Below are 26,075 nucleotides of genomic sequence, written 5' to 3'. Positions count from 1 at the left end.
CGACCATGTAAGACATAGCAACGGTCAATTGTGTGACCCAGTTTGTGACAGTGATCACACTTAGGACGACCTTTGCCCGGTTTGCGAGAACGCTGACGATCATCACGTTGAGACACCAAAGCAGAGGAGTCGCCAGTGGTAGCGGAAGAAGAGATGTCAGGGGAAGACTTGCAGGGCACACGCAACAGAGTGGACCAAGCCGAGTTCAAGGTAGGCACGGTCGGAGATCCCAAAATCTGATCACGAATGGAAGAGTACTCATCAGGAAGCCCATACAGTGCCATCAACATAAAGAATGTTTGGCGTTGCTCTAGTTCCTTGGCAGGAGTGTCAGCAGGAGGCAAAAGTTCATTGAAGTCATGTAGGAGGCCATGAACTTTGCCCAAATACTCAGCCATGGAACCATCAAGGCGTCGGGGAGAGATGATATTCTGGAGATGTTGACACACACCATAGAGCCGTTGAGTATCATTGGTGTATAACACTCGGGCTTGTTCCCATAAATCAACACATGTCTCATGGGCACGAAAAATTTGCTTTAAGGAGGGATGAATGGTCGACTTAAGGACACTACAAATTTGAGCGTCAATTTTCAACCAACGAGGACGATCCTTCTCATCAATAGAAGCAGCTGTCTGGGTAAGGTGAGTAACATAATCCTGTCCCTTAAGCCAGAGCTTGATATCCGAAGCCCAAGTATCATAATTGGTGCCATCTAACTTGTCAATGGAAAGAGGGACATTGACATAATTAGTGAAAATAGCAGAGTCAGGCCGAGCAGCGGAAGAGGAAGCCATAGATGCTGTAATAGGAGAGAGAAACAGCAACAGGAGAGAGAAAGAAGCGGCCCGAGAAGGAAGAGACCCGTGACAAACGATGACCGATCACAAAACAAATCACAGATCGGGGTAGAGGGGGTCTGGGCGAGTCCGGCGCCGGTGGTCGCTGCCGGAAAGGTGGCCGGACGCGCCGCCACGCGCGACGGCCGGCGTGGAGGAGAGAGAAAACGCGCGAGGAGGAGATCGGCGCGTGAGGGCGCGTGCGATCTCCGTTCGCCGCGCGACCGGTGGCGTTGGGTTCGCCGGAGGAAGGCGAGCCGGGTGGGTGGGTCGCCGGCCGGAAAGATGACGGTGGTGGCGGTGGACGGCGGCGGCAGCGAAGAAAAACGCCGGAAAATAGAGGGAAAAACGGCCGGAAAGAGTCACGGCGAGGTGGTTGCCGGAAAACGGAATGAGACACGTTTTCCGGGCACCGAAGAACAGTGGGACCACCGGGAGGTCAAGGATTAGGCTCTAGATACCATATTGAGAGTGATGGTGAATGAAGAGAACATATTCCTTGTGTATATTGTGCTCTAGAGATGTGTTTAAATACAAAGTAGTGGGCCTAGGCCCATAAGACTAAATTATATCTAACAATATGAATAATTCTTTATTTAGACTTTTGCTTAATATATGTAGTTGTCTTCTTTAACCTTTACTATGTAAAACAATGAAATCTCATTGATTTTGGTGTAGGGCTTTATCATGGTTTGCTGTTGGTTGCTACTACTATTGTATCAAGAAGTATGATCAATCCCGCCGTTATTTTAGGTAAACATATGTTATTACCTTAGTTAGATATAATTGATCTTGAAATGTCTATGCTACTGTTTTAAAGTAATTTATCATCATAGGAATGTGGTTCTTGGTTTTTTGCCTTGTCAATTGTTATAACTTGAATGTTTGACTCTTATTTACTTGAGAATGTACTGAAAGTTTGTTACATTTCATTATGCTTCATATGATCAGGTAATTTATTATATTTCACTTTTGAGTCTTGATACAGTTGTTAATTTGTTTCATAACCATCAAATGTGTTATAGCTGGGCAGTGGTGGGTATGTTTAATGACATGTTATCAACCTAGCTGTACATAAATGCATATAGGATTGGCCCTGGGCTTGGTTGATTGAGATTGTTTTTTGTGGCTTGTCAAGTTTGACTGTTACTTTGACCTTAGTTTGATTGCTTGGCAGTTTGTCTGTCAAGTACTTAAAAATTGCTGGCTTCAATCTGAATTTTCTGCATGAATTTGGATTATCAAGGCTTCATTATTTATGACCCTGATTATTTTTGAACATCATTATCAAAACTTATTGTTCAATTTCATTGTGTACTATACAGCAAGGCAACTAGTCTGGACAGAACATTTCCCCCTGCATGGATAGGCTATGGGAATGCTTATGCGGCTCAAGAAGAGGGTGATCAGGCTATGTCAGCTTACCGCACGGCAGCTAGATTGTTTCCTGGGTAAGATATTGATTTTTACTATTAGATCTTCGTGCTACCTCCCAAAAATGAGTTATTTTCTTCTGTGAATTTCTTTAGTACTAATGGCAGATAAGAATCCTTAGATGGCAATTGTCTTTGCATTGTGATTTGGACTAGAGGGGTGGTCTCAGCCTTGTAACCCCAGTCCTATAGCTTGAATTTGTGTAATTTTCCTTTTATATGTGGGGTCCTCCAGCTTTTGGGTTTGAATCACTTTTTGCTGAATCTATCTACCCTCCTTACAATGAATGCAATCTAACAAAATGTTGTAGTTTTTGCTTTTTGTTTCGAAGTTTTTAGCTTTTTATTATAATGAAGGGGTGTCGGTGCTTAAAGAACTTTATTTTTACCTTTCTGAGATTGCAACATATTTACTTTTAGTGATTCATAATACTATATGAACAGAAACACATTTCCTACTAATTTTCCTCAACACAAACTCTTACTCCTGCCAAATCACAAATCAGTTTGCAATTTCAAATTTTCCAAGTTGTGACTCTTACACTAGGTGCTCACTTGCATGTATGCGTCTCTTTTGTTTGTTTATCGACTTTAGTACGAAATCCTCTTATTTTCTATAAATTGTTCTTTTACAGGTTAAATCTTGATGTTCTCTTATTCCAGGTGCCATTTACCAACTCTTTACATTGGAATGGAATGCATGCGGACCCACAGCTATAAGCTTGCTGAGCAGGTATATATTACAAAGTTGGATGGATTCAAGAACAAGATTTAAGCTTTCTATCACAGATTACGAAAAAAAAATAAGTTTTCTCCTACAAGTGTGTATGATCATGTATATACTTTCACACCCTTATCTAAATATTAATGTTACCATATTGTTTGTCAGTTTTTTATGCAGGCCAAGTCAACTTGCCCCTCAGATCCACTTGTGTATAATGAACTTGGAGTTGTTGCTTATCATATGAAAGAGTAAGGACAACTATCTGCTTAGAATTATTATTTTATAAGTTACTTAATCTGATGTTCACATTCTTCATTTGTACATAATTCCCTTCCCTAGAATGCTAGTCAAATGATCCTACTATTTGAAAGAAACAAAGTCTGTTTGTGAAGAATTGACCCTAATTCAGTTTAATACAAAATGCGTTGCTTTTGTTGTAATGAAGGAATATATGTTAGTTTTTGTTGAAAGAGTTAGAAAATAGAGACATAAAAGGCTGAATTCGTGTCTCAACTACACAATGAAAGTTTATTAAATAGGAAAAATACAAGAGATATGTTTCAATAGGGAATATGATGTTAACCTAATTTGGAGATGTTTTCCTATTCTATGCTATAAATAAAAATGTATTTTCCTAATTTTCAACACTCCCTCAAGTGGGAGCATATACATCATATGTACCCAACTTGTTACAAATATAATCAATTCTTGGTCCCCACAAAGATTTGGTAAAGACATCTGCCAATTGATCACTAAAGTTAACAAAACTAGTGATGATTTCTACTGTCTCAACTTCTCAATGATGAATAACAGTCTACCTCAATATGCCTAGTCCTTTCATGAAAGACAAGGTTGGATACAATGTGTAAGGCAATGTGGTTATCATATATTAATGACATTTGCATCTTCTCATCAAATTTAAGCTCATTGAGAAGTACTTTAACCAAATAAGTTCACAAGTTACTAGGGCCATGGCTCATATTCTACATTGGCACTTGATCATGCTACCACATTTTGTCTCTTACTCTTCTATGATATCTTGTTTCCTCCAACAAGTACACAATATGTAGAGGTGAATCATCTATCACTTGGTGAGCTTGTCTAGGCAACATTTTAGTATCCAATTATTTGACTGTGACCTTTCTCCCCTAGAGCACCTTTAATATACTTGAGTATCCTTATTACTATATCTTGATTGTCTTGGCAAAGTGAATTCAAGAACTACCTTACCACACTTACGAAAAGCAATGTTAGGTCGAGTGATGGTTAGATAATTTAGTTTCTCAACAAGTGCATACTTCCTTTTGGAAATCATTAGTCCATCTTTAGATTGAGCTACTTTAATACCTAAAAATATCGAAGCTTACCAATATCTTTTGTCTAAAGCTGTTGTGAGAGGTATTGTTTTAAGTGCAATATTTCATTATGATCATTGCATGTGATGACAATACATCCACTTAGACAATAAGGTAAATACACCCTTTAGGGGAATGATTGTAATAGACATCAACTTTACTTTGAGTCAGTCCAAATTGTTGTACCACATTTTTAAACTTGCCAAACCAAACTTGTGGTGATTGTTTAAGATTATATAAAGACATGTGAAGTTGACAAACTATGTTGGAGGAAAAAAGAGAGTCTATGCTAACATAGTGATGGGATGTGTTACGAGTAGTACGATTACCTTTTCTAAGGGTTATGGGCAACTCAATTATAGGAGGTAGGGTCAAAGTTGGTATTAAAGGTGGAATCAATATGTGTTCTCTATGGTGGATCATTCTGAGTTGTTGGGCATTGGTGAAGTTAGTATGTTTGAAGTGGTCCCATGGCTGATGGATCATCATTGGGAATGTTGAGAGTAATGGTGAATGGAGAGAACATATTCCTTGTGTATTGCAAAACACAAGATGTGTTTAAATACAAAGTAGTGGGCCTAGGCCCATAAGATAAAAACTATAAGATAAAATTATATCTAACACTCCCCCTCAAGCTGGTGTATATAGATCATATACACCAAGCTTGTTACAAATATAATCAATCCTAGGACCCCGTAATGATTTGGTGAAGACATCTGCCAACTGATCAGTAGAGTTAACAAACTGAGTAGTAATGTCCCCAGATAAAATCTTCTCACGAATGAAGTGACAATCTATCTCAATGTGTTTGGTCCTCTCGTGAAATACTGGATTTGAGGCAATATGAAGGGCAGCTTGGTTATCACATATGAGAGTCATCTGTGTAACTTCGTCAAATCTCAGTTCTTTAAGCAACTGTTTGAGCCAAATAAGCTCACACGTAGCAGAGGCCATGGCACGGTATTCTGCTTCTGCACTAGATCTTGCCACTACATTCTGCTTCTTACTTTTCCACGAAATCAAGTTATCGCCAATAAAGACACAATAACCTGAGGTGGATCTCCTGTCAGAGGGAGAGCCTGCCCAATCTGCATCTGAGTATCCCACAACTTGGGTATGATTGTTGTAGCCATATAATAAACCTTTTCCTGGAGCACCTTTGATATACTTTAGAATGCGGATGACTGCATTCCAATGTCCTGCACATGGAGAATTGAGAAATTGACTCACCACACTAACCGCAAAAGAGATGTCAGGACGAGTTACTGTGAGATAATTCAATTTCCCAACCAATCTTCTGTATCTCTCGGGATCTGAGAAAGGCTCCCCCTGACTTTGTAGAAGTTTGGTATTAGGATCCATAGGTGTATCAACGGGCTTGGAATTCATTAGCCCAGTTTCCTCTAAAATATCCAATGCATACTTTCTTTGAGATATTACAATTCCATCTGTAGATTGCGCTACCTCAATCCCCAAGAAATACCGAAGTTTACCAAGGTCTTTTGTCTGAAAGTGATGGCAAAGATGTTGTTTTATCTGAGAAATGCCATGATGATCACTACCGGTAAGAACAATATCATCAACATACACTATCAAGTAGATACACCCAGCAGGGGAATGTTGATAAAATATTGAATGATCAGCTTCGCTTCGAGTCATACCAAACTGTTGGACTACAGTACTGAATCTACCAAACCATGCCCTTGGAGACTGCTTAAGACCATAAAGTGATTTGCGGAGACGACATACCAAACCGGAAGACTCCCCCTGAGCAACAAACCCAGGAGGTTGCTCCATATAAATTTCCTCAAGCAAATCCCCATGAAGAAAGGCATTTTTAACATCCAGTTGATAGAGAGGCCAACGGCGAAGAGCAGCCATGGCTAAGAATAATCTGACAGAGGTCATCTTGGCAACAGGGGAGATAGTGTCACCATAGTCTAATCCAAAAATTTGAGTATAACCTTTGGCGACCAAACGAGCTGTGAGTCGATCAATGGTGCCATCAGGACCACCCTTGACTGTGAAGATCCATCGACATCCAACCACAGACTTCCCAGGAGGCAAAGAAACAAGGTCCCAAGTACCATTGTTCTGAAGAGCACACAGTTCATCAAGCATGGCTTGTCTCCAACCAGGGTGGGCCAAGGCATCACCTACATTTTTAGGAATAGACACAGAGGAAAGAGAAGAGAGACAAGTATATTGGGAGGGGGATAACCGGTGATAACTCAGAGTAATATAATGAGGGGAAGAATTACGAGTAGAACGATTACCTTTCCAGAGGGCAATAGGGAGGTCAGACTCAAGTGGTGGGGCCGGAGGAGACGAAGGAGGTGGCACCGAAGTAGAGTCGGGTGGGAGTTCAATGGGAAGGCTAGAGCGTTGCCGACGATGATAAACTTGAAGTGGAGGCGGAGGCGGAGGTGGGGGGTCGGGTGACATAGCAGACACATGAGGAGTATCAAAAATAAGAGGTAAGGGTGAAGGGGCAATGACAGGTGTAGGAGAAGAGGAAGAAGATGAAAAGTAGAGGGAAGACTCAAGAAAGGTGACATCAGCTGAAATTAAGTATCGACGAAGGGAGGGTGAGAAACATTTATACCCTTTTTGAGACCTAGGATACCCTAAAAAGACACATTTGTGAGACCGAGCGGATAGTTTGTCAAGACCAGGACTGTGATTATGGACAAAACATGTAGATCCAAAGACGCGAGGTGGTAGAGGGTGGAGAGGTTGAGTGGGAAATAAAATAGAGTGAGGTATTTGGTTGTTGAGGACAGTAGATGGCATTCGATTGATGAGGTAGCAAGCAGTGAGGACAGCATCACCCCAAAAGGGTTGAGGAACGTTACCATGAAGTAAGAGGGTGCGAGTGGTCTCAATTAGGTGTCTATTTTTACGCTCAGCCACCCCATATTGTTGAGGGGTATATGCACAAGAAGTCTGATGAAGAATGCCATGGGAAGCCATGAAGGCTTTAAAGGAGTGAGAGAGGTATTCACGAGCATTATCACTACGAAAAGTACGAATAGAAACACCAAATTGAGTTTGAATTTCATTATAAAAGGATTAAAATATGGAAAATAATTCGGAACGAGATTTCATTAAAAATAACCAAGTACATCGAGAGTAATCATCAATAAAAGTGACAAAATACTGAAATCCTAAAGTGGACTTGACCCGACTCGGCCCCCAAATATCAGAATGAACTAAAGCAAAAGGAGACAACGCTCGGTTGGGGACACTCGGAGAAAAAGAACTACGACTATGTTTGCCTAATTGACACGACTCACACGACAAATGAGACAACTTAGACAGACGTGGTACAAGTTGTTGAAGCTTGGCAAGGCTAGGATGACCTAATTGAGCATGGATGAGGGAAGGGGAATCTGCCACCAAACCAACAGGAGCAGAGGTGCGTAGGTGATAAAGGCCATGAGACTCACATCCGGTGCCAATCATCCATCCCGAACTTCGGTCCTGTAAGAAAACAAAATCTTTAGTAAAAGAGATAAGACAATCAAGAGAGCGAGTAAGACGACTAAGGGATAATAGATTAAAGGGAGACTCTGGGACATAAAGGACATTGTCAATGGAGAGAGAAGGAGAAAGGTGGACAGTACCAACACCATGAGATGTGGCGCGAGAACCATTAGCCATAGTGATAGAGGGTAATGAAGCAGAGGTAGAAAGAGATGAGAAAAGAGACCGATTACCAGAAATATGATCGGTTGCACCAGAATCTAGGACCCAAGGGCCAAGAGAGGTGGAGTGAGTGAGACCAACAAACGAAGGACCTGTGTGCGCAACAGAAGCAGTGGAATTGGAAGCTTGACGTTCTTCATACCATTTAAGGAAGTCATTGAAGAGAGCTCGGGGCCCAGAGCCAGAACTATCAGAGGGGGTAGCACCAGATGCAGTAGAGACAGGAGAGGCAGTGTGGGCAACAGCAGTAGTAGGGCGAGGGGGACGACCATGTAAGACATAGCAACGGTCAATTGTGTGGCCCAGTTTGTGACAGTGATCACACTTGGGACGACCTTTGCCCGGTTTGCGAGAACGCTGACGATCATCACGTTGAGAAACCAAAGCAGAGGAGTTGCTAGTGGGAGCTGAAGAAGGTATGTCAGGGGAAAACTTGCAGGGCACACGCAACAGAGTGGACCAAGCCGAGTTCAAGGTAGGCACGGTCGGAGATCCCAAAATCTAATCACGAATGGAAGAGTACTCATCAGGAAGCCCATACAATGCCATCAACATAAAGAATGTTTGGCGTTGCTCTAGTTCCTTGGCAGGAGTGTCAGCAGGAGGCAAAAGTTCATTGAAGTCATGTAGGAGGCCATGAACTTTGCCCAAATACTCAGCCATGGAGTCATCAAAACGTCGTGGGGAGATGATATTCTGGAGGTTTTGACACACACCATAGAGACGTTGAGTATCATTGGTGTATAACACTCGGGCTTGTTCCCATACATCAACACATGTCTCATGGGCACGAAAAATTTGCTTTAAGGAGGATGAATAGTCGACTTAAGGACACTACAAATTTGAGCGTCAATTTTCAACCAACGAGGACGATCCTTCTCATCAAGAGAAGCAGCTGTTTGGGTAAGGTGAGCAACATAATCCTGTTCCTTAAGCCAAGGTTTGATATCCGAAGCCCAAGTATCATAATTGGTGCCATCTAACTTGTCAATGGAAAGAGGGACATTGACATAATTAGTGAAAATAGCAGAGTCAGGCCGATCAGCGGAAGAGGAAGTCATAGATGCTGTAACAGGAGAGAGAAACACCAACAAGAGAGAGAAAAACGACCCGAGAAGGAAGAGATCCGGGACAAACGATGGCCGATCACAAAACAAATCACAAATCTGGGTAGAGGGGGTCTGGGCGAGTCCGGCGCCGGTGATCGTCGCCGGAAAAGTCGCCGGACGCGCCGCCACGCGCGGCGGCCGACGGAGAGGAGAGAGAAACTGCGCGAGCACGGAACCGGCGCGTGGGGGCGCATGCGGCCTCCGTTTGCCACGCGACTGGCGGCGTTGGGTTCGCCGGAGGAAGGCGAGTTGGGTGGGGGGGTCGCCGACCGGAAAGGCGGCGGCGGCGGACGGCGGCGGCAGCGAAGAAAAAACCCTAAAAAATAGGAAAAAAATTGCCGGAAGGAGACACGACAGGGTGGGTAGCTGGAAAACGGAATGAGACACGTTCTCCGGGCACCGATGAACAGTGGGTCCACCGGGAATTCAAGGATTAGGCTCTAGATACCATGTTGAGAGTAATGGTGAATGGAGAGAACATATTCCTTGTGTATTGCAAAGCACAAGATGTGTTTAAATACAAAATAGTGGGCCTAGGCCCATAAGATAAAAACTATAAGATAAAATTATATCTAACAGGGAACATCCTTGATAGAAGGGAGATAAACCATATTTGGTTGAGTTAAATTATGATATAGACTCAAAGGTGACATCACCAAATATAACATAATGGTTAAGAGTAAGAGAAAAACAACGATAACCTTTTTGTGATCGATGATACCCTAAAAAAAAACACTTGAGAGATCGAGTTGCTAGTTTGTCAAAGCTAGGAGAGAGAATGTGTACAAAACAAGTAGAGTCAACGCCACATGTTGGATGGAGTTGGGGGGGGGGGGTGCGGGAAAATGAGAGTGAATGTGGGACTTTGTCATTAAGTATAGAAGATGGCATGTGATTGATAAGGTAGCAGGCTGTGATAATGGCATCACACAAAAAGTTGGTGGATGTTGCCATGGATAAGGAGTGTGAGAGTAGTCTCAACTAGATATTGATTTTTTCATTCAGTGATTCCATTTTGTTGGGGTGTGTGCACAAGATGTTTGATGAAGCATGGTTATCAATCTCGAGTGATAACTTGTAATAATTACTGAGTTTATGAGATTGGTCAGTCCTACCTGTACAACTCGTAAGTAAACTTGTTTTTGAGTAATCTCGAGCAATCTTGCTCCCTTTGTTGCTAAAAGCAAGAATTGGTTTTTCTTAGTTTTTTATTTATTTTAAGAACTTGTGTCTTGTGTGAAATTTTGCATGATTTGCTACTAAACACTACTATTTTAATAGTGTAATTTTCTATTTTACTTTAATATGGAGTTGAAATGTTGTGTTATTATGTTATTTATAAGTATTATAACATATTTTTTATATTAAACAAACTCTTGTGAGTTTATGATTTTAGTTTACGATTTGAGTTTATGGAACCTCAATGAGATTATGTAATCGGTTGAGATTAACAACCTTGTGATGAAGTATTCCCTTAGACACCATAAATGGTTGAAAAGGGTTAGAAAGGTATTCTTGTGCATTTTAACTCCTTAAGGCACAAATGGAAACACACCAAATTTGGTTTTAATTTCTTTGTACAATAACTCAAAAATAGAAAATAACTTGGATATATTTTTCATTAAGAGTAACCAAGTACAACGAGTGAAGTCATCAATTGAAGTAACATAATATTTAAGATCTAAAGACGATAAAGTACAATAGTTAGGTTCTTTTGAGTCTAAACCTTGTTACTTGAGTGTCAGGTCACCAAAAGCACTTAACCCAATTATTTTATTTAACAAAAGGCATTATATTTATTTTAAAAGTCCAATTAATTAAATTAATTATTCAAGCTAATAAAATAAGCTATATTATGATTATTATTTTAATTTATGAAAAACAGGATGTTACAACTCTAGTTGTTTCTTAAACTAAGCTAGTCTAAAGGAGACATCCTATAAGGTGCTACAAATATGGGTCCAATACTGGTTACAAGGTTTATGGATAACTCTACCTCATGCTTAGGTGATAAACTAGACACATCCTTAGGAAAATCTCTCACTACATGTATCTCACTCACAACGGTTTTACTTAGTTTTCAAGGAAGCTAACATTATGTAAGCTTGGGCATTTTCTTTTAAAGATGGCTTAACTTGATTGAAAATCATAAAGCTTTCATTCTTATCCTCAAGAAACTCACCAAAGACAACAATATTAAAGTTTAAACAAATATTATAAGTAGAAACTGACCCACTAGTTGACACTTTCACAAACATTAAATTTCAAAGCAAACAATCAATTTTAATTTTTCTACACAAGCAAGTGATATGAAGGAATGAGTCACATTAGCATCAAAGAGAACAATAATGGGGATTCACTTATGAAACATGTACCTTGGGTCAAGTCATCATTCTTTGAGGCCTTAATGCTACTTAAAGCAAAGACTCTCCTGTTAGTCTTAGGTCTACTGGTTTGAGTAATCTTGCCTCCACTAGCAAACTCCTTCTTGGGGTTGACCTGATCCTTGACAGTTGAAGCAAGTAACCTTCTGGCCTTGCAGAACATATATTTTGTGCACCATTAAGATTAAATCCTCCATTTCCAAAACTTGCTCCACAGGAATAATCTACCCATCTTTAAGGGTGGGTTTAATTTTGATGGAGCATAGGGTTTGATAAAGGTGGTTGAAAAGATATTTAGAGCTATGGAGTGTCCCAAGCCTCGAAGGTGGCTCTTGGCACTTTCATGTTGTTAGAGGAGGCATACTATGGTGGTAGCTACGCCTATTACATGGAATAACTTCAAAGGGGTATTCTTGGAGAAGTACTTTTTAGAGGACATTAAGAACAAGAAGGAGATGTAGTTCCTTGAGCTTAAGTTGGGAACACAACCATAGCAAAGTATCCTGTGATGTTTGAGGAGTTGGTGCGTCACTTTCCATACTGTAATAGTGCGGATGATGAATGCTTTAAGTTTGTGAGTGACTTGTGTCTTGAGATCAAGCAAACCATTAACCATCAAGAGATTTTCCAGTTCCTTATATTGGTGAGAGGTGTAGGATATTTGATGATGACAACTAAGCACATGCACAACACATTACAAGACTGTGGTTACTACTAGAGACCAAAGGTTCCTCTAGTAGGAGTAAACCATATTCATCTCCAATGAGATAATATGGTAATTGTCAAGGAAACCAACAACCTATTGCTAGTCAACCCATAGGTGGTAGAGGTGTGGGTTTTACACCCACTTGTGCTTTGAGGTGTGGTAGATGTGGTCGTTTGGGCCACAACACATGTCTTTCTACATAGACTAGGAGTTTACTTGCTTCAATCATTGGGCAAAAGAGCATATTGCCAAGGATTGTACTGACTTTAAGGAGTTTGCTAGTGGAGGTAAGAGTTCTCAAACCAGTAGACCCAAGACTATAGGGAGAGTCTTTGCCTTGACTGATGTTGAAAGTCTTATCACTTGATCCATGATGTGTTTCATAAGTGGATCTCTTTTAATTGATCTCTTTGATTCTAGTGAGACTCATTCCTTCATATCACTTGCATGTGTAGAAAAATTAAAATTGCTTTGTCTACATCAAAATTTGATTATGAAAATGCCAACTAGCAAGTTAGTTTCTACTTCTGATGTTTGATTAAAATGCTCTTTGAAAGTGTTTGGTGGAAAATTTGTAGTCTACTTTGTTTATTTCTTAGTCAACTTGATGTGATTCTAGGAATGGACATGGTTATCTTTTAACCATGTCCTGTTAATCTACTTAATAAAATTGTTGTCGTTAATCTACTTAATAAAATTGTTGTCTTTGGTGAGATTGTTGAGGGTAAGAATGAAAGCTTTATGAATGCCAAAGTTAAGGCATCTCTAAAATAAAATGCCCATGTTTACTTGATGTTAGCTACCTTGAAAATTGAGAGTGAGATACCTATAGCGAGAGATTTTCTTGAGGTGTTTGTTGGTATGTCTAGTTTACTACTTGAGTTTAAGATAGAGTTTCCCATTAACCTTGTACATGATACTCAACCTATATTTGTAGCACCTTATAGGATGTATCCTTTAGAACTAGTTGAGCTTAAGAAATTGTTTGAAGAGTTACTAGAAAAATCGTTTGAGGCCTAGTATGTCACCTTGAGGAGCACGTGCATTGTTAGTGAAAAAAGATAGATAGGAGCATAAGGTTATGTGTAGACTATCATTAGTGAAAAAGAAAGATGGGAGCATGTGATTTATCGTGTAACTTCTAGCACTGGATTGACCAAGTTGATTGCAATGACCCACCATGAGATTGACTCAAGTTATGATTCTAAGATGCAATAGTAGAAATATTTGCAAGAGTTTGACTAGAGGTCTCAAAGTATGCATTTGGAAGGATCTTGAGAAGGGTAGATAGTGTTGTGGTCATACTAGGGACCACTAGGGAACCAAAATTCTGTGTTGCAGAATATTATTGGGACAATCCATGAAGAGAAAAAAGCATGAAAAAGATGCTCCTATTCTCAATTTCCTTTTTGTATTTTGGTAAAGGTTCATTAAAGTTATGAGGGGTGGCATGAATTCTTCCTTGATATGTCGCCATAGGACCATAAAACTTTTGAGGAGCAATGGAGGTCATCAAGTCCTGACAAACACCATATAGTCATTGAGTGTCATTTGTAATAAGAGCACAAGCTTCACACTATTCACACATAATGTGGTCGGAAGATGGGTTTGATAAAGGAATGATGAGTACACTTGATGACATTGTATAATTGAGCATCAATCTTTTTCCACTTGGCACCATGATCTGGTGCTGATGCATAGCCAATGTTGTCAAATATCCGTTATAACGGAAAAATGTTGCAGTTAAGGTCCAACCTGCCATTTGCCATCCGTTTTATGAAGGTTTATGGCGGTGTCTGCCATTTCTGTCATGGCGCCTGCCCTGGTCATGGTGTTGTGAAGCTTTACAGTGGTCATGTTGGTCATTAGGGGTTACTTTTTTTTTTTTGAAAAAACCTATTTTTGGGCTTCGAAATAGGTCCAAATGGAGTGAGCCCTTATGTTTTTTGGCTTGTCTCACTTCTCCCTCATAGTCACAAAGTTCTGCATTTGAAGAGGAGGTCATGTAGAATTTGCCCTAGGTTTGTAAACCTATCTGGTCACCTTTGTTCAACTCCGATAACCACTCTCCGGTTACCTCTGCGGCCGACCATCTACACCGTAGTGGCCCAACACTGTGGCGAGCAACTCCGACTAGCGACTCTGGCGAACATCTTCGAGAAACATAGCAAGTTTTTTTTTAAATTTTTTAAATTTTTTTTTATTTTTAATCCTACTTCCTTCATCTATTCTTCATCTGCTCTATTGATGCATATTTTTTCATTCTCTTTCTTTTTTTCTACTTCTTCCTTCAACATTTCTTCATCTGCAAGTATGTTCTTGAATTTATTTTTAGTTCTAATATTCTGTACCTATTTTGGTATTGTTCCTATTCTTATTTTTAGGACAATGTCTAGCAACCCAAACCAAAGTCAAACATCCTTAAACTCTATTAAGAGGATAGACATGGGATGAAAACATTGTCATATTTAGCATAATTGTTGTATTTTAATCAATTATGTTTGAGACTTAATGAATTTGGTGTTATTGTTATGATATTTAACTATTTAAGTTGATATTTTGTTATATTCAATTTATTTTTGCTGCTTGTTATGTATTTTTTTTACTGTTTTTTGTGTGTGTGTGTGTGTATATATATATATATATATATATATATTTTTTTTTTTTGTCTGCCATGGTGTCTGCCATAGACCGCTATGGCATCCGTCATATGTTTATAATGGATTTTCATCTCACCGCCATAGACCGTTATCCGTTATCGATAACCTTGTACATAGCGTGGGTAAGGAGGTTTTTGTATCCTTGACCACTAACTCATAGGGATATGTCAGAGCCAATAATTTAATAGTGTTAGGCTTAAGCAAATTTGAATGAGCAGTGAAGGTTCATAAAATATTATAGGTCAAATTTGTTTAGACGAATTGAACTTTTGCCAACTTGAATGACAATATAATGATATATTATAGGTCTCGTGAAGGTTCATAAAATACTTAAAACATATATTAATTGGACCTGGAGCAGTACACATTTGTTAACTAGTGCTTTCAGTTACACTTGATTTTATTTATTTATTTTGACTCAAGATATGCATTCATTCAAGTGGACCTGACCTTCCAAAATTTGTAAGTTTCTAATTCTTTATTAGTTGTTCACGTGTTATCACCTGTGATGACATGATCTGTGGTAAAGAACCAGAGATTCCTGTATCTATATTTCTCTTAACTGGCGTTGCTTTTTGTCTGTTTAGAATGTGGGTGTATGTAGACCAAAAAAACAATTCAGCTTGTAGTTCATTTCTTTGATAGCAACTCACATCTAAGTTCTCAGGATCCTGACCTCATTCTGTACAAGTCTTCTATCTTCTGGTATTACTATATAAATGGTTGTGAAGAAGAAAGTGGGTGATATGTGAATTTTAAAGTATTAAAACAAGGAAAATAAGCTCTTAATCATTAAAAGCAGGTATTCTTTGGATGTGTGGGAATATTCATCTGATCTAATACTTGTAAAGTTCCATTGGGGATGTATAATACATTTTATCTAAAGAAACCATGAATTAGGAGATGCCTAACAATTGAAGATGTCAAATAATTTGCTGATGCAAGAAAATAAATCATGGTCAATTCCATCTATGGCATTATGGATTAAAGAACGTTGACAGAGATATCTTATCATTAGGAAAGAAGGAATGAAATTAAGATCTTGCAAAACACTTTAGTGGAGGCTTGTTAAATCTGGAAGAGTAACAATGTGCTAATTCATTTGTATCTTGGAAAAGCTATTCTTTTTTTTAATGTGATGAAATCGACAACTTTCAGTTTTCATGTTATGATCATCTGCCCTTCTTTATTTCCAAATTTCAACACAGTTAAAGATACGTGTATTTTTAATATTTTTTCATACAAATTTCCATGCAAATTAGCTAAATTGAAAGATTTTGACATGACTAATTGTGGCTTCTGATTCAGGTATAAGAAAGCGGTGTGGTGGTTTGAGAAAACATTAGCCTTGATACCATCTGCTTTATCTGAAATGTGGGAATCGACTGTAGTCAATCTTGCTCATGCATACAGAAAGCTGAAGTAAGTTGATAAATATCTAAGTGGTCACTTGACTTAAATTTTATTTTTCTCGGCTACAGAAAATTTAGCAGAGTTCTCTGTTGAGTTGAATCATCATTTGCTAGGGGATTTGTTTATAAGCCCATCAAATTTGTTATATTCATGGGTACTTTATGTTTAAATTTTGGTGTTTCTGAAATTACTCAACTATTAAATTTGACGGAAAGAAAGTTGAATATCAATTTCTTGAATTGATAAAAGGTTTAATCTAAATATTGGTAGTGCTAATTTGTTGATCATTTTTGGTGAAAGACAGAGTTGTTGATTCTGATTGTCGAAATGAACTATTTCAGGATGTACCGAGAAGCAATTTCATATTATGAGAAAGCACTTACATTATCAACAAAAAGTGTGAGCACTTATGCTGGTCTTGCATATGCTTACCACTTACAGGTATCTAAAGCCTATTCTGTATTTTTCAGTATAACATAATGTATTATGGTATTATATGAAAAGCAAATGTGCTGCTTGTATGTAGCCTTTTGTATGCGAGTTTCCTTGGAAATTTGGATTTATGGTTTCATTTAGGTAAATATAGTCTATGTTGGCTTTCTATCTAAAATAGTCTATGCTAGAAGCAGGGGAATGATTACTCTTGACTTTTGCCAGTTTTTGTGATTTTTGAGAGGAACAGAGGATGGGTTAACCATTACGTCACCCATATTTGAGTAGAATTTTTTTTATTATTTATTTTTACAAATAAAATTCTAGATATGTTAGTTCCTAGTCTGAGCTACTAAAATTCTTAATGCATTGATCTATGTAAATCCTTAGTTGATGGATTTCACAATTATACCAACAATAGCAGATGCCAACACATTCATTAATGGATATATTTATTGAAAGAAGTTGAGGCAGTTTGAGACTTGAGAGTAGTGCGTGTGAAAAGAAATAAATTCTGTGATTTAGTGTTAAAGGACCTCCAGCTAAACTAATTGCACGTCCTTCCTGCACCAGTCAATTTGGCTGTCAATGGGTCATACATTCCAGATATCTATTATTGCTTGAAAAGTATTTGTACATCTTTAGATATTTATTTATTTAATATATTTTGGTTGACTTCCTTTTTTATTGTGTATATAATTCATGCAGGATGATTTCACTACAGCAGTAGCATATTATCACAAAGTGAGTAACTGTGATCCAATATTGCTTGTATGCTTGATATCATATTTATGATGGTTTTACTTTTGTACAGAGCTCTAAAAGTTCTATCTATGACGTGTGTATTCATCTTCACAATATGGTTAGTTTAATATGATAACCACTATTTGCAATATGGTGTTAGTGGTATTAAATTATGATTAAGTGGACAAGGCTCATGAAGTGTGCTGGCTATGAAGCACGAACACCTCTTCATGACATGTGTCATACCCTCATTAAGTGTCTATGTTACGATTCAATTGCAAGGTATGTGACTTGAGTTCCACATTAGAAGTATGGGATTTTAGTGTGGAGTTTATGAGGCCTTGGGTTCCTCAACTATATTAGCTAGGTTTTGTGGTGTGGTACTCCCAAGGTTCTTAAAAATTGGTATTAGAGCCTTCCATCATGTCTCCCAGTTGCAAACGAGTGGTGTGGGTGGTGACACTGGCATTTTAGTGTTTGCCAGAGACTAGTAAAAGGGGTTAGTGCACAGTTAGACCGCGTGTGTTGGGGTTGCAAAGCGTGGTGGAATGTTAGGATCCAATTGCATGGTATGGGACCTGAGTTCCACATTGGAAGTATGGGATTCTAGTGTAGGTTTTGTAAGTCCTTAGGCTCTCCAACTATAATAGCTAGATTTTCTGGTGTAATTCCCCCAAGGTTCTCATTAAGTCTAATTGAAAAATCACTTTTTGTCAGCTTGGAAACTTAAGCTAGCACATCTACAATACTCAAACACACTGAGTTGGCATCTCCATATGGATAGACACATACTTATATCTTTAAAAAGAGTATTTGTAACTTCTAGATAAATCAACTCAAATTATAATATAAAATATTAAAAAAATAGTTTCCCACTTTTTATGATGAGGCTCATTTAGTGACTATTATAAAAGAAAGTTGGTTTGACAAGGTGAATATACCTTTCTTAAAAGATGTTAACTTCATCTTATTCTGGGGATTTTGGTAAAGAGACCAAGATATTTCATTGAATCATTGTAAAATAATGTCTCTTAATATTTTTGACTTTAAAGAAATAGGTAATTATAAAAGAATATACAAATATTATTTGTTTAGATATTTTGTTTTGTATTAGGGTTGGAGCTGTTAGAAAAATAATAAACGCTAAATTGTTTAATTGTTATTATTGATTAGGTGAAAGTGTGTTAGTACATTAGATAGTGTTAGGTTCTTGACAAGGTCCGAAAGAGAAAGGGAATTATTCGTCCCTGAGTTTATTGAATCTTTAAAAAGAAAATGATTACACAAAGGAGACTACTCCTTTCACACTGGAATCAGTCCAGTTGTTCACTTACAATAGTAATTCCTTACCCCCTCAGCCTAAACAACCAAACTATTTAAAGAAGACTGAAAACTAACTAACAGTAACCGTGAACCTAACTAATAGGTCAAAGGATCAAATAGATTTAATTAATTCCTATTTGTACCCTTCTTCCTATAATACACTCTTAACCCTCTATTTATCTCCTGTGGTTCCTGATGTCTAACAACATCTCCCCCCTCGAAAACCACCTTGTCCTCAAGTGAGAATCCGGAAACTGGGTCTGTAGGGTGGCTGCATCTTCCCACGTCGCGTCTTCTGGCGTTTTCCCTTGCCAACGGATGAGGACTTGAGAGAGACGCGTCCCATCCTGTGTAATCACTCTGCTACCCAGCACCTCACTAGGTTGATAGGAGTCCAGAGGAAGTTGTAACTCTACTGGTACCACTGCTTCCACCGTGTGATTGCCCAAAGCTTTCTTAAGTTGGGAGACATGGAATATCGGATGTATTCGGGCTTCCGTTGGTAACCGCAATTGATATGCCACAGCTCCAATCCTTTTAAGGACTGGGTAAGGCCCGTAATATCTAGCTGAGAGTTTGGGGTGCAATTTGGTTGGCATGGAAGTCTGTTTATGTGGTCGGATCTTCAAATAGACATAGTCCCCTGGCTGAAACTCCAATGGTTTTCTATGCGCATTCGCGTAATGAATCATTTGGTGTTGAGCACGTTGTAAGTGGAACTTCAATTGTGTTAAAGCCTCATCTCTATCCTGAAGGTCTTGTGCGACTGCTTCTACTAGAGTTTCCCCCGGAACAAATCGTGCCAAGGACGGTGGTGGTCGACCGTAAACTACTTCAAACAGGGTGCATTTTGCTGAAGCTTGAAAATTGGTATTATACCAATACTCTGCCCAAGGAATAAAATCAGCCCAAACTCTCGGTTGCTCGGAACTAAAACATCGTAGATACGTCTCAAGTGTCCTATTTAGAACCTTCGTTTGGCCGTCGGTTTCCGGATGATATGCAGTAGACATCTTCAGTTAGGTGCCTTGTAGTCGGAACAGTTCTTGCCAAAAATGGCTCATGAAGGTAGGATCTCTATCACTCACAATGGAAGTGAGAATCCCATGTAGGCGTATGATTTCCTTCACAAAAATCGCAGAAATAGTTCTGGCTGAGTATGGATGTTTGATCAGCACAAAATGCCCATATTTGCTTAAGCGGTCCACCACTACCATTATAGCCTCAAATCCTTTAGAACGGGGTAAGCCCACAATGAAATCCATGCTGATTTCTTCCCAAACAGCGTTAGGAATGGGCAAAGGTTGCAGCAGACCAGCCGGAGATGACGCTTGATACTTGCTGCGTTGGCACACGTGGCATGAAGCAACATACTGAGTCACGGTTTGCTTCATGCCAATCCAAAAGAGAGATTGAGCCATTCGTCTATAAATTCGATAGATTCCGGAGTGACCTCCCGTAGGTGAGGTGTGAAATTCGTGTAATAATTTGGGAATCCAAGAGGATGTGGCAGATAAAACTAACCTTCCCTTGTGATGTAGCCTGCCATGCTCCAAGGTATAGTATTGATAGGAGTTGGGGTTGTGTAGCAAGGCAGTTTTGCTTTTTCCAAATCAGAATCTTTGCGAACTTCCTCGTCAATTTCGGTTATGTCCTGCCAAAAAGGTCTAGTAATAGCTTGCAATTCTGGGTTCTCATTTAGCCTAGATAACGCATCCGCCACTTTGTTGGAGGCCCCCACCTTGTAGACAATGTCGAAGTCATAACCCAAAAGTTTAGCCAACCAGTTTTGTTGGTTTTGTGTGGTGATCCGCTGTTCCAACAAATAACGCAGGCTCTTTTGATCAGTATAAACTGTGAATTTTCTACCTAAGAGATATGGGCGCCAATGTTGGATGGCTAGGACGAGTGCCATCAATTCCTTTTCATAAATTGATTTAGTGAGACTCGAATCCTCGAGTCCCTTACTGAAAAAGGCGATGGGCTTCTTATCCCGCATAAGCACTGCCCCCACTCCCTTGCCCGACGCATCACACTCGATTTCGAATGGTTTGGCAAAATCTGGCATCGTTAAGACCGGTGCGGTAGTGACAGCCATTTGTAATTGTTTGAATGCTGTCGTGCTTGTGGCAGACCAGTGAAAACTGCCCTTCTTCAACAAATCCGTGAGTGGCCTTGCGATCTTGTCATAATCGCAAATGAAGCGACGATAGTATCCTGGGACCCAAGAAGCCGCGAAGAGCTTTGATATATTTCGGGAGTGGCCAATGGAGGATAGAATCAATTTTTTGAGGATCTATTGACACCCCGTCTTTGGTGATGATGTGCCCCAAGTATGCCACCTTTGTACACCCAAAACTACATTTGTTTTGATTGGCAAACAAACATTGTTCCTTTAATTTGGTTAAAACAGCCCGTAAGTGCAGAAGATGTTCTTCCCACGTGCTGCTGTAAATCAGGATATCGTCAAAGAAGACTAACACAAACCGGCGAAGGAAAGGTTTCATGACGGAGTTCATAACACATTGGAATGTTGCAGGGGCGTTGGTCAACCCGAAAGGCATGACCAGAGATTCGTAGTGTCCGTGATGCGTGCGGAAAGCTGTCTTCTGAATATCTGGTGCAACCATCCTGATTTGGTGGTATCCCGCTCGGAGATCGATCTTAGAAAAGTAGGTGGCGCCTCTGAGTTCGTCCAGCAGTTCCTCTATCATCGGAATGGGAAATTTGTCCAGAATCGTGGCTTTGTTGAGGGCGCGATAGTCCACGCAGAATCTCCAACTACCGTCCTTCTTCTTGACCAAGATGACTGGACTCGAAAATGGGCTATTACTTAGCCTGATGAGTCCTGCGGCTAACATTTCGTTCACCTATGTTTCGATCTCATTTTTTTGTAGGTATGGGTATCGATAAGGTCTTACATTGATAGGGTCGATCCCGGCTTTGAAGGGAATCCGGTGGTCAGTGTCTCGTTGAGGCGGAAGGCCGTGAGGTTTAGAAAAAACTGGCATAAATTCTGAGAGGACTTGTTGCAATTGTGTCTCTTGATCGGGGGTCAGTTGGTGGGTTGTGTCCCAGTGGGTTTCGCCTATCCACAACATGGTTAGGGATTCTACCGAACGAGGAGTCAATTTTCACAAAGCTTTAGTCGTGATCATTTCTTTGGAGAGGCTGGGGTCGCCTTGGATGGTAACTAACTGTCCTTGGTGTATCAATTGCATTTGCAGGGTCCTCCAGTTTACTTTAACCTCTCCTAACGTCATCAACCAAGCCACCCCGAGAATGATATCAACTCCCCCAAGATCAAAGATGAAAAATTCTCTTGTCATGGTGTAATCGCCTATGCGAATTTGCACATTGTTACAACTACCATACGTTTGCTTTTGATTCCCGTCACCGAGCCTTACAAAGGATGTCTTTGTTTGGTATACTGTGAGGTCGAGTTCCGTTACGAGACGCTGTGATATGAAATTATGGCTGACACCGCTGTCGATGAGAAGAAGAATGTCGCGGTCAAACAGTTTGCCCTTGAGTTTCATGGTGTGAGGGGTCGTGAGGCCTCCGGCTGAGCAAATTGATAGGTCCAACCAGTTGCACTCGCCAGGGGGCGGAATCCCTAGCATCAAGCACAGGTAGGGGTGGGTAGATGGACCCGGGTCCGCGGACCGGTCCGTAAGCCCGCGGATTTCGCGGATAACGGACCCGTTTTTTTCAAATCCGTATGATTATGTCTAATTTTTGAGCCCGGCCCGTTAAGTCCGCGGACTTGGCGGATTTAATCCGCGGGCTCGTGGGCTAGTCCGCGGACTTCACATTTAATATTTTTAAATATTATGATTTTAATATTAAGTTGTGTATTTATTTTTTTAAAATTATTATGACATTAAAATTATGTTTAGTTGGTATATATTTGTCATTTGAATGATTTTTATGACATTTTGATGTTTTTATTATTGAAAATTTGCTACTATTATTTAAGTATTTGTAATTATTTTTATTTTAATATTTTAATATTTAGTATTTTAAACCATTTTAACTATTGATAAATTTTAGTATGATAAAATTTAGCTTATAAATAAAAAATATTTTTTTCTTCTAATTTTATGTATTTTTATTTTTAAAAAATTTATTTTTTTGAACCATTATTTAGGCCCGCGGACCGGTCCGTTATCCGCGGATTTTGGCGGGCCGGATACGGACTTAAAAAATAAGTCCATTTATTTTACGGACCGGACTTATCCGGCCCGTATAAAACGCGGGTTTTACGGACCGGGCCTTAAACGGGCCGGACCGGTCCGTATACCCACCCCTAAGCACAGGGCTGTCTGGGTCGCTACTTTCTTCATCTGCCAAGATGATGACCCGTAAATTCTTCTCTGGGCAACGGTGCCCTGGGCCGAATGCTAGGCCACAATGAAAACATCGATTTTCTTCTCTGTGTTTGATGTATTCTCGGTAGGGCAGGTTTCTCGTTCCACGCGGTCGGGTAGGTGGGACGATGTTTCCATCTTGTCTTGTCCCGGTGGAGCCCGAACTGGGGCGATTTTCACCCTGTGGTTCGCGGTTTGTGCCTGGGGTTTCAACCCGCGAAATTATGGTGTTATTTCCTTGATAGCGGAACCTAGAATTGGAATTGTGGCTTTGGGGTTTTCCGTAATTGCGAATGTCGTTCATGGCTTCTTCTATGTCGTGCGCGATCTCCATGGCACGGTTCAATTCTTTTGGGTCATGGGGACGGACCTGGCTGCGAATATCAGAACGTAATCCCGCCAAGAAATATCCCAACACCTGTTCCTCGGAGCTGGGCTTGGCTTGGGCAATCAGTAACTCGAATTCTTGAACGTAATCTTCCACGCTGCCTGTTTGTCGAATAGTCGCCAGTCTTTCGTACACCGTACCCCTACCGTTCTCACCATATCGCTTCAGTAGTGCGCGCGTAAATTCGTCCCAAGATGGGTGTTTGGCTTGGTTACGCCAATATTGGAACCAATGACAGGCTTTGCCTTCCATGCTGATGAAGGCTACGCGTAATCGCTCTGATGGTTTAACTTGATGGACTTCAAAGAATCTTTCTGCTCTAGCAAGCCATCCCAGAGGGTCTTCGAACGTGGGTAGCACAACTTTCTTTAACCAAGAACGCATCGTGCTATTATCGTCGTCCTCGGTGAAACTCGGTTTGGTTGTATTGGACTGACCATCATCGTCAGTGTTGGGTTTGTTGGTGAGGCATTCCATGATGAGATTCCGTATCTGGCTCAGATCGGGCAGATGTTCTTTGATGTATGCGACGTCTTTCTGTAATTCTGCCAACTTGATGCCTTGATCTTTGATCGTATTTTTCGCGGAGTGCATACATGCATTCGGGGGAAGAGCGGCAGGTCGGACCAATTTGTTAGGTTCTTGACAATGTCCGAAAGAGAAAGGGAATTATTCGTCCCTGAGTTTATTGAATCTTTAGAAAGAAAATGATTACACAAAGGAGACTACTCCTTTCACACTGAAATCAGTCCAGTTGTTCACTTACAATAGTAATTCCTTACCCCCTCAGCCTAAACAACCAAACTATTTAAAGAAGACTGAAAACTAACTAACAGTAACCGTGAACCTAACTAATAGGTCAAAGGAACAAATAGATTTAATTAATTCCTATTTGTACCCTTCTTCCTATAATACACTCTTAACCCTCTATTTATCTCCTGTGGTTCCTGATGTCTAACATATAGAAATATATATCTACAGATCAGCTCATCAGCTAACTACCCAAGGCCCAAGTCTCAGAAAACAACTGAAGCCCAAGGCCCAACAAACTAAAACATGGAAAAAGTAAAAATACAAAGTATAAAAGAAAACAGTAACTGAGTTATACTCGTAATATGTTTCTCATATTTCATTTCATTTGAGTTTTTCTTTCTGTGTGTGTGTGGTTTCTTATATGTGCCAGAGTATGTGCTTCATGGCTAGTGAGTCACTTTCTAGAGCGAACAAGGATGTGTCTATCTTTAACTTTTGAGTAGATTTAGAGGTCACTTGAATTAAATCCATTGAATTGCCCCTCCCCTAAAAGAGAAATCCTTGAAATATATTTGATTTGAGAAAATGTTGTGTATTTTAATTTTCTATTTTCATTAATAATTGTAAAATATCAATTTGTTTCAGTATTTGGTGTTTTCGTCATTTCTTGTAAAAATTCTTGAGAACAAGAAACAATGTGAAAATAAAATAACATTTTGTAATCATTAGTTAAAAAATATTTTTTTCAAACTAAACATGTCCCTAGGAGGCACTACTTCTCATGGGGATTCTATTTAACATGTAACAAATGTAAGGTTGTATGGAAATTTGTTAAAAATGCACTTACCTGTGAAGGGTGTTCTGTTCATCAATTGTTGAATGGAGTGCCTATGTTGGGTAATGTTTACTCAAGAATTGTAGCATACCTACCATGGACACTATTCAACATGTTATAAATGCACTCATATCTGAAGAATGTTTGCGTATCAATTGTTGAATGGAGTGCCTATTGGATAATGCTTAAGAATTTTTCTTCAACTAATTATTAACTTGATGAATGTTAGCTCTGGGAATTTGCCATGTTTACTTGAATATTATGCTTAAAACGATACCGTCACTGTCTATTAAGGAATCTCCATGTGATCATTTGTATGTTTTGCTTAACATGCATTTGAGTTTACTTATCATTTTGTTGAATGTTAGGCCTTGTGGCTGAAACCAGATGATCAGTTCTGCACAGAAATGTTAAGTTGGGCCCTAATAGATGAAAGCCGAAGGGGACTTGACCCTAGACTGATTTGAATATTATGATGGTGCAGTTTCGTTTACTCTTGTAATATATGTATGTAAACAATTCATTGGAACCAAATTAATTTATTGCCAATGTGCAATTATTATTATTAGATGATTTATCCTTCTATTATGGTTAGTGGGTGATATCTTTATCAAATTTTCTGAAATTTAGTCTTAATTTTTTTGTTGCAATCATTTTTTGTCACCTTGTACATAAGACCTTTATATATATATATATATATATATATATATATTTGCTCAATAAAAGGTTTAAAATTAATTTGAGAGAATAATTTTGAAGGTTCATTAAGAAAATGAGGAAATTTGAAATAATATGTAATCTGATATTAAGGAAAATTTTAGTAATTCGTTTAGGAGAAATGATACTATGGTGGGTTTATGATGAAAAAAAGGATTAGAATGGCCTAATGCTTTTATTTT

The 26,075-nt window shown here is 39.4% G+C and overlaps 1 protein-coding gene across 1 annotated transcript in view; it reads left to right on the top strand.

Annotated features, from left to right (window-relative positions):
- Window positions 1–25,761, top strand: part of APC6 (anaphase promoting complex 6) — a 37,497-nt gene extending 11,736 nt beyond the window's left edge. Inside the window, exons 9-16 of the mRNA XM_020370280.3 lie at window positions 1,518–1,592; window positions 2,165–2,290; window positions 2,936–3,005; window positions 3,162–3,244; window positions 16,227–16,340; window positions 16,673–16,772; window positions 17,472–17,507; window positions 25,545–25,761. Coding sequence (XP_020225869.1) covers window positions 1,518–1,592; window positions 2,165–2,290; window positions 2,936–3,005; window positions 3,162–3,244; window positions 16,227–16,340; window positions 16,673–16,772; window positions 17,472–17,507; window positions 25,545–25,643 — 703 coding nt within the window. The 3' untranslated portion in view covers window positions 25,644–25,761. The remainder of the gene's footprint in view (window positions 1–1,517; window positions 1,593–2,164; window positions 2,291–2,935; window positions 3,006–3,161; window positions 3,245–16,226; window positions 16,341–16,672; window positions 16,773–17,471; window positions 17,508–25,544) is intronic.
- The last annotated feature ends 314 nt before the right edge of the window (window positions 25,762–26,075 follow it).

The sequence above is a fragment of the Cajanus cajan genome, chromosome 8 (genome assembly GCF_000230855.2).
Source record: "Cajanus cajan strain Asha chromosome 8, NIPB_CcT2T_4, whole genome shotgun sequence".
In the NCBI taxonomy this organism is placed as follows: domain Eukaryota; kingdom Viridiplantae; phylum Streptophyta; class Magnoliopsida; order Fabales; family Fabaceae; genus Cajanus; species Cajanus cajan.
The sequence above is the reverse complement of the archived record's forward strand: the minus strand, read 5'-3'. Positions and strand labels throughout refer to the sequence as shown.